General features: G+C 25.7%; 1 protein-coding gene across 1 annotated transcript; it reads right to left on the bottom strand.

The window, feature by feature from the left end:
- Positions 1-8,927: 8,927 nt before the first annotated feature.
- Positions 8,928-10,379, bottom strand: GO595_009653 (uncharacterized protein; the record flags this gene model as incomplete). The annotated part of the gene is made up of 1 exon (XM_067923362.1): positions 8,928-10,379. The coding sequence occupies one exon, from the start codon at positions 10,377-10,379 to the stop codon at positions 8,928-8,930; it is 1,452 nt and encodes a 483-aa protein (XP_067770181.1).
- Between the last annotated feature and the right edge of the window lie 198 nt (positions 10,380-10,577).

The raw sequence follows: 10,577 nt of genomic DNA, 5'->3' as shown, positions 1-10,577 counted from the left end.
ATTTTAACGATATGCTTCAATATAATATAATTACAATTAATGAAGAAGTATTTAGATATGGACCTTAATACTTACACACATACATTAATATATTTCATTTAAAAATATGATATATCTTGAAGGAAATGGTTAATATGTCATTAAAAACTCATACCTCTTGAAATTAATGAAATTTAATAACTTAAAACATGTTTACCACCAACAAAGACTTATCATTACGACCACCAGACTCAGTTTTATCGCGTGCATTCATTATATTATTTAAAAGTGACTTTATAATCATTTAAAGCGCCACCTTTTGTAGGCGCCTTTAATTATTGAAATAAAATTTCAGGTTAAATTGAAAAACCTCAAAAAAAACAACAACAAATTTCTTATATGTTAACCGTATGATTTTTAACTTTTTATATTAGCCGATGTATATTTGGTTAAGGCCTTCGACTATATCAGGTCTTGAAACATGAGAATTCTTAATTTGCTGCTCGTTTCGTCCATTACAAAGCAATTTAGTAACAGTATTATCCCAGAAAGCCCATTCCTTACGACTATAAAAAATATCAAATATGAAAAAGAGCCTTTGCAAAGAAGGACTTGCGCATGGGCACAGTGCAGAAGATCCATTCGTTGAGATTCATAACCAGAATTTTGATATATTTAACAAGAATTCTATTTTCTTTAAAACCAGTTTATTTCCAGATTTCTTGGCTCGTACAGAGAACACATTAGTTGTGCTTCAAATATTTAATGACAAATTAAAATTATCAGTATCATATTTTACAATTACCCAAAATAAATCCTTTATAGCCAGTATGCTGACTGAAGGTAATACATCAATGCAAACCATGAAAAAGATGTTATGAGAATCTATCTTTGACCCAGAGTAAATTTCTTTGTTTTTCATTGATGCAAAACGATAAAAAAGACCGACCACTTAAATTCAATGCTTTTACTCGTTTAACCGCCGTTTTTTCAATGATATTAGTGGTTTATGTCAATATTTTTCAGAAAAAACCACTTTTTCTACATAAATTTTTGTTGACCAATTACAAATTGAAAACATGCGAAAAGAAAAAACAAAAAAATATTTTAATTTTTGTTATATTTTTCATAAATTCTTTTCAAATATTATATGATAATAACTCAACATTAATAATAACAAATTTAAATGATTTTGAACAAATTGATCAATATAAACACATCACGAAATTTGTAAACATTAGTGAAGGAATTTATTCGATTCCAGGTGGTGCATTTTCAGGATGGCCATTAGTTCTTTCAGTTAATTTTGGTAATTCTATATCATATATTGGTAGTTCTGTGTTTTCGTCATGTTCTAATTTAAAAAGGATTATATTTGGGGGAAATGTTACAAGAATTGGTGGTTCATCATTTTCATTGTGTTCATCCATCGACAGCATTACAATTCCAAATTCAGTCACTTCAATTGGTGTTTCAGCATTTTCATCATGTTTTAATTTAAAAATATTAACACTTGGGTCTGGAATAAGAGAAATTGGAAGTTCAGCATTTGGTAATTGTAATTCACTTGAATGCATTTATTATTATGGATATACAGAACCAAGTATTGGAGAAAGTGCATTTTATAATGTTACAGCAAGTGTTATCACATATCCAACATACGTAGGGAAGTAAATTTGGGAATTTAGGTGTTTACAAAGACAACGCAGAAGGAAACTGCATCCCGATTGCAACAATTTCATTTTCTTCATCACACACATTCAGTCGAAGTAATACATTCACTGAATCATATCAAAGTGATTTAACATTTTCATTTTCATATACGTTAGCATATACATTGACAATTACAAATTCATTTACTTATTCTGAAATGCAAACGAAATCACTATTACTATTTACAATTAATTCGTCGTATATTTACATCGAAACAGAATTTATTTATTATGATTACACAGTTATTATTTATTCGACATATTATATTTATTATTCGAACTTCTTTACATTTATTTATAACAACGAATTTCAAACAAATGACAACAAAACAACAATTATCATAATAATTGTTTGTGTTATTGTTATTGTTATTATTATAATTTCATTACTAATTATATTATTGATTCGAATTAAAAATAAAAAAGAAGAAATTGTTGAAAATGAAATTTCAGAACAACAAAATGATAATAACCAAACAACAAACACATTCACAACAGGAATATCTATCTCAAATATTGAAGAAGATCCATTTGCAGATGACTTCAAAGAAGACAAATTCATTGTGCAAATGTAAATAAGATAAATATTTAATAATATATAGTATGTTCTAAAGTAAATCATTTTTAGTTTTGTGTTTTTTGTTTTTAAAAAACTTCTGAAATCAGATGGTGAGTACCAACAAGCAAAAATTATGAAATCATAAGTGAAATGTTTATTTTTTCAGTCAAAACCGATCAAGCTGCAAAACGATTTGACTTATTTTGACAATAATTTGCCATAAACTGTTATTAGGGGCGCCCTGTAAATTTCATTTGAAGTAAACTATATAAATCGGAGTTTGTAAATTTATATAGAGTGGTTCCGACTAATTATCCTCACAAAAAAATGAGAAGTGAAGTTAAGAATTTTACTCAACGTTCATTTTTGTTTTTTTTTATTGACTCTGGAGAGCGATCAGGAAATATTTCATTAATTTATTGAGATCACCACCAAAGTCGCTGTTTAAATCTTTGAGTTTTTTTCTTCTTTTTTAGTCCAAGCACAATATTTTCCAGATTGATCCATTTCTTGTTTTCGTCGTATATTAGATTGAGAAAATGGATTCAACGTGATGTCTTTTGTGCTGCATATAGCATCATTATTATTATTTTGTTCTTTTCCAAAAATTACCCTAATTTCATCCATTAAGGATTCAAAAAGTGGATCCTTCACATTGAAATATATAAACCTTACAATTGAATATAATAAACCATTTAAATTTTCATCATAAAAAGTGACAATATATTTCTTTTTCAACAAAAAACACATTATTTAAATCATAAATAAAAAAAAATTGACCCTCTTTTTCCCCTTCATTTTCAAATATGATTATAATTATGATTTGATTAAAATGATATCAAAGTTTTATTAAGATTCTTCTGCTGAGTTTTGAGAAAAAGTTGTTAGAATATGCATATGAAACATGTTTTCTTCTACCAACGATTATTTTTTATACAAAAAGTTTATAATCGTAAAATATTTGAATAATAAATTACGGTTTTCAAACCGTCGTGCAAAATACTACTTTTTCTCGAAATCCAGCAGAAGAAATCTCTAAATATTCAAAACTAATAAAATATAGAATATGTAAATTATTATATAAAATTTTTAAAAGAAAAAAAAGGGTGAGTTTCTCGAGTCTTGATGATCTTTCGGCATGTAAATTTTCATAATAACTGTACTTTTTCTCAAAATCAATAATATTTATTTTAGAAAAAACCTAATAGCATACTTAGCAATATTATTGTGCATATTAATATGTATAAATCATCAAAAAATTATAAAATAATTTTTCGATCAAATTTCGAAATATTCAATTTATATAAATAAAAGTCATATCCTCAAATAATTCGAATCTAGCCTAATAATTTTTACTATAAAATTTTTTAATATTTTAAGTGTATATACTTGAAAAAGTAATTACAAATTTTCTGAAGGGACATCCCCGAGAGTCGGAACCACTCTATTTATATATATGGTCAGTTGGTTGTAACATCAGAACATGGGAAACATTACAATATATAAAAAATTCAATATTCAATTTAAACAAAGAAAATATCATTCAATCTTCAAAATTAATTATAAGTAAATTTGATGATATTCATCCATTCTCTTTTAATTTAATTATTGTTAGGATTACATATGCAATTATATTCATACGAATGAAAAATATTGATTTATATTTGGATTTTCTCAAAGAAATAAAAAAACTAGAAATGAACATTCATCAAGAAATTGATATTTTTGATATTTTGGACATTTTCTTGTTGGAGAAAATACACAAGAATCATATTATCTTCCTGCCAAAATGATTGAAGATAATTTACTTGATAAAAAAATCATTAAAAATATAAAACACTCAATTACTTTTAAAGGATATTTTATACAATACATGCCAAATGAAACAATTAAAGAATTAGGGGATTATAAATTTACTGAATATATTCAAAAAAATTATGAAGAGCTTAAAAAGAATGATTGGGAGCTTCATAAGAAATTAATTAAAGAAGGAGCTAATCCAAATGAAATTGCAAAAATAATTCGAAATGATGAAATAGGAAAACTTCAAGAAATATCATCACAAAATAATTTTAATTTTAATCAAACAATTCCAAAATCAATTTATGAAAGATGTTCATTTATTAATAAAGAAAATGTTACACTAATTGATTATGCAGCATTTTTTGGATCAATTAAATGTTTTAAATTTTTACTTTTAAATAAATCTAATATCGTAAGTACAGGCAAATATGCAATTGCAGGTGGAAATGTAGAAATCATTCATTTGTGTGAACAAAATCATTCATCATTTGAAGATGCATATGAAGCAGCAATTGAATTTCATCGAAATGATATCTTTAAATATATTTATGAGAATAATTTAGAAAAAATACAATCAAAGCCAAAAATGTCTGAAGATACAAATGATTTGATAGGTCTTTGTGTTCAAAAAGATAATTATGATATTTTAGCATTTTTGGAAGAAAAAGGAATTAATGTTAATGCTGATAATATAAATGAATCAGCAATAAATGGAAATTTATATCTTGTTAAATGTTTCCTTCAAAATAATCAAATTCCAAAAAATATTTTGCCATTTGCTTCAGAATCAGGAAATGTTGAACTTGTGAAATATATTTTAGATAAAGAAGGAATTGATGTTAATGCAAAAAATATTCATTTGAATAATTTGGAATATGTTTTAATAATTTTATATATGTTTTAATAATTTGGAATATGTTTTAATAATTTGAAATATGTTTTAATAATTTGGAATATGTTTTAATAATTTGAAACAGCACTTCATATGGCAGTTAAAAATAATAATATAGAAATAGTAAAATTGCTTTTAAATAAAGAAGGAATTGATGTTAATGCAAAAACTATTCATTTGAATAATTTTATATATGTTTTAATAATTTGGAATATGTTTTAATAATTTGAAACAGCACTTCATATAGCAGTTAAAAATAATAATATAGAAATAGTAAAATTACTTTTAGATAAAGGAATTGATGTTAATGCAAAAACTATTCATTTGAATAATTTAAAATATGTTTTAATAATTTGGAATATGTTTTAATAATATTTGACTGCAATTCAAATTGCTCAACAAAACGGTAATAAAGAAATTGTAAATTTACTTCATAAAAAATTATAATTCAGAATCTTTTTCTATAAACACCAAATCTTCATTTCCAATAATGAAGCATATATTACTAATAATCAAAATCAACTCGAAGATCAAATGTTCGCAGAAAACAAAAGTAAGAAAAGTATCAAAACAAAAATCAATATAAAAATACAAACATATGAAAATCATCAAAATTACAATATACATAATAATATTGTTACATATTAACAAATGTATTCACAAAGCAGATGGAAATATGAAAATACAATAATATATTATAAATTGCATTATAAGAAAAAAACTTCAAAAAATTGTTGATAACAACATGACAAATATCATGGTTGGATTTTTTATAATAATCAGTAGCAAGCGCATAAAATAGACATACTATTTACTAAAATAAATCTGAAAATTTTGATAATAATTTAATAGATTTTTTGATTAACAGCTACCTTTGTGAGATTATATTCTTGAAGGTAACAGATAAAATTCATTTTTTATTAAGAACTGAGTTAACTTTCCTGAAATATTGATTGCTTCCTAAATGATATTTATTTTTTAAGGTTTGATTTATTTGGGATAAATGCGCTTTTTCCCATACCTGAAATTTTTAATAAAAAATTGCATGGATAAAATCAGATTTACAGGTTATTAAGTACAACAAAATTTTTGGGCTTAAGAAAAGTGGCATTTTTGGTACACCCCCAGAGATATATCACTTTTACGGTTATTTTGGTGGGGATTTAACGGTCGTTTGGAGCCATTAGTTTGTTTACATTGTTATAACACAAGCTGAGAATGCGAAATAATGTCTTGGCAAAGTAAAGATTATTGAAAATGTTTCTTATTTTTCTGAGAACAATAAATCAATGAATTAAAATATTTTTTTTTTTATAATAATATGAGCAATTTTTACAATAGAAACATTCTTTAGAATAAGGCAAGCTATAAAAATATTTAACTATTTTTATAAAAATTGCAAGTGGAAAAGTTTACGAAATCATGAGCTTATAAATAGCATTTACCTAAATTTTTTTTAATTTATTTTGAATTGTTTCTTTCCATTAATACCATATGAAGACGTTAAGACATTTAGCTTTGGAAAAATGAACGGATTCACAACAGATTCTGTAATAAGTATTTTTATTCAATAACAGTAGTCAATATCGCAATTTCCGATTTCTTTTCTTCGTTGTCAACAAGTCCAAAGAAAGCTGCAAATCTTTTCTTTGGAAATGGAGAGATGATTCTCACAAGAGTTGATGCTAATTCAAGACCCTTAAGCCAAAGGTTTGTGGGCATTGCAAGTGTTTATCAGTTTTTAAAGAAAATACCTATAAATTCTTATTCATTAACTGATTTATGCTGGTTTCCTGAATTTGGGAATAGCAAAACAGATCGAATGATTAGAGTTAACATTGCAGGGATTTCGAAGGAAAATGTACATCAAGTTGAAGCTCCCTTTGAATGTATTTTCATTTTGGGTATCAACGATATTGAACAACGTGCAGGAATTCTGCGACTAGAAATGAAGTTTTATGGAAACAAATAAATTTATGTGTATATTATTTTTTTTTCTTATTCATTTAACTGATTTTAAATTAAAATTGAATTTCTAAATATTAGTGTTTGCTCTTTTTATATGTGTTCACTTAATTAAGAGATGAACATTTTATAATATGAAGGTATAAACATTTTATTTTGGCTCTATTCCCAAAAACGGTACTTCTCTTTTAAAAACGAAGAATCTAATTTTGTATCTATTAATATGAAATTACTTAATTTATTGGAGCACATTATATTTAATTTAAGAGAAAAAAAATCTTAAAGGAATTTAATTTAACATACTTTCTACACTCATCGATTCAAAATCACTACTTGAGATTGGTGTAACATTTATAATTTCTTCTTGCGTGTCAAAATTCATTCCAAAACTTTCAAGACTATAATTTATTCCATTATATACATAATAACCTCCTTCAACCCAAACTTTAAGAATAGCAGAAAGTGGAAGTGTAATATTTATTGTTGGTTGCGATTTATATAAACAAATAATATTTTGTACAAAATTGACTTTAGTACCTGTATTAGGATATACATTAAGCACTTCGATACTTTTTGTCGTGTTGAAATCAAATGTACTAAGTATTTTCCAATTTGTACCATTTCTTTGCGAAAAAACAGAATATGTCAGGTCTTGACCTGATTGAGATCCTGTCCATGAAATCATTTTATTATAATTATCCATTCTCATTTCATTTTGTTGTTAATTTGCTTTGATTTGCGTTTTGCTCACACTCTAATGAAATTATTAAATATTTAAATTATTTAAAAACGCTTGAAACAAACGAAGAAAAAAATTCCCAAATCAATACTAAAATACTAACAGTTTTTACAGACTATATAACTGAAAACAATAAACAAGAATCATAATATATAATTAAGCAAATGATTGAACAAAATTTAATATCTAAAATTATTACAAAAAACATGTCATCAATATATTTTGTACATTATAAAACAGAAGAAGAAATCAAAGCAATCATTGATAAGAATGATGCTAATCATCAGAATAAGTATGGTTTTAAAACTTTTTATCCTAAAGCAAAAACTTTTTTAGATAATTATAAAGACCTTTCAAAGAATGATTGGGAATTACATAAAAAATATTTTAACAGGAGTTAAAGAAGGAATTAATCCATTCGAAATTGCAACATTTATTCTAAATGATAATGTTTAAAAACTTCAAGAATAATCACAAACAAACAAAGTTTAATTATAATCAAAGAATTAAGCCATCGCTTTACGAAAGATGCTCATTTATTAATAATTTCAATGCTACACTTATTGATTATGCAGCATTTTTTGGATCAATAAAATGTTTTAAATATTTTAATATTAAATAAATCTAAATTAACAAACACAGGTAAATATGCAATTGAAGGTGGAAATATTGAGATTATTTATTTATGCAAAATCATTCATCATTTAAAAATTCTTAGAAATTTTCAATTGGATTTCATAGAAATGAAATTTTTAGATATATTTATGATAATAAAATAATAATAGTTAATAATTTAGAAGAATTAAAAATGAAATGCATTTTATTTTATAAATATGAAATATTTACTTTTTTACAAAAAGAAGGAATGAAAATTAACAATAAAATGGTTTATAAATCAGTAAGAATTGGAAATATCTTATTAATTCTTGAACATGAAAGAATGAATGTAAATGCTTTTAATTATATCTAAATGCTGCCAAACAGAAATAGTTAAATTACTTTATGAACAAAAAGTAATTGATATCAATAAAAAAGACATTTATATGTTTTATTTTAAAATTTATTTAAATAATATAATATATCATGATGATATTTGAAAATCCTATAAATATTTTAAAACAGCGCTTGAAATGGTAACTTCAAATAATCACTAAGAAATTGTTAAATTGCTTCTTGACCTTGAAAATTAAGTAAAACGTGAAAATTAGCTAACAAAAAAAATTCAGTTTTAATAGAGTAAAAAAAAATATTTATTCACATAATGTTATTTACAAATATTTATTGCTCTTCAATTGTTAACATATTCCTTATTTCTTCAAGCAAAGAAGCAGCTTCTTCTCCTGTAACTTCAATCCCATTTAGTAAATCAACATCACTTAGTTGTTCCTTTGTTTGTTCGCTTGTAACTTCGCAAGTTAAACACCTATACAATGACTTCATGAATTCAAATACAATTTGTTCATCAACTGTGCACATAAAATCCAAAATATGTGGAATGAAGAAACCTGATCCAACAAGAAACTCAACAACGCCTTCATCACAGTGAATACAGCTTTCGGTCATACTAAGTAATATTAACAATTTATCATCAAAAGGCGCTGAAACGAAAACTCGACTCATTGTATTAAAAACATCGTTTTCCAAAAGTGATGGAACAAGGTGTGGACAGTTTGTAGCAATGCTATTTACAACATGTATAGAAGCACGGCTAATTTTAGGATCTGGATCTTTAATATATCTTACAAGATTTTTTAAACTAAGTTTTTCATGGAACTCTTCAATAGGACCTTCTCCTCTTGCAAGGGCTTGATAAAGAACACTTATGATAAGAAGAGAATGGTAAAGAGAGGTTTCTGTAGTTTCGTGGAAACCAAAAAGTGCTACATCGAGAACGTTAAATGGCAAATTGAGTTTGCATAAACTTGGGGTCCCCCGAATCAAAACATAAAAACCGCCAAGAATATCTGAATAAGTGGAAGCGATTTGCCTTGATATGAGCTCTGAGAATGAAGAGACGAGAGTCATTTTCAGTGAAGGGGTAAGAATATCTGTACGGTACGCAATACGAGAAAGAAGCCAAGAACCAGATGATTCACGTATTCCATCATCTGAATGATCGATTTCATTAAATGCAACGTCAATTATTTGATCAAGAGAGCATGATGCAATTGATTTTGTAGAAATAAGGTTCCCAAGGATATTAATGGCTGATTCATGAAGATCTTCTGGAAATTCAGGCAAAAGTTCGCATAGGAGAGTTGGAAGATTTAGCTGAACAAAAAGCTCTGAGATCTGGTATGAATAATATGTGAATTGTTGAATTGATTTAAGAACTGTTAAGAAAAGTTTATCATATGTGAAAATTTTAAATGATTTTTCGATTACATCATCATCACTAGCATTATTCATTGAAGCCAGTATTTCGGTTAAAGCTTGCGGAATTTCTTTTGAAATAAATAATTCAGAGATTGAATCATTTGTTGAAAGATTTGCTTCATTTGAGATATCTATAATTGACTTGATTAAATTGGGTTCATTGGGAGAGTTTCTCTTGAAACACTCAATAAAAAAATCGCACTTTGCAAGAAATGCTCCAATAATTGGATCAGGAATTTCTTGGCCAAAAACATATTCTTTTTTTTCTATTTCTTCATCCACAGACGTAATAAATTTTTTTTTCCTAGAGTCATATCTTATTTTATTTGGTTTCCTTTTGTATGCAACATCCATTTGTTGATGATGAACGTTTATTATTTTTTTTCACCAAAATTTGAAAAAAGTCTTAATTCTGATGATGAATCATTAAGTAAATTTCCATTTACTTCTACAATAGCTTCAGCTGGTAAAAAGAAATTAAAACAAATAATGAATTTGTTTCATTCTTCGCAAATTCACAAAGTTCGTTCGATTTTTGATGGCGATGATATT

The sequence above is a fragment of the Histomonas meleagridis genome (assembly GCF_020186115.1).
Source record: "Histomonas meleagridis strain 2922-C6/04-10x chromosome Unknown contig_92, whole genome shotgun sequence".
Classification (NCBI taxonomy): Eukaryota; Parabasalia; order Tritrichomonadida; family Dientamoebidae; genus Histomonas; species Histomonas meleagridis.
The sequence above is the reverse complement of the archived record's forward strand: the minus strand, read 5'-3'. Positions and strand labels throughout refer to the sequence as shown.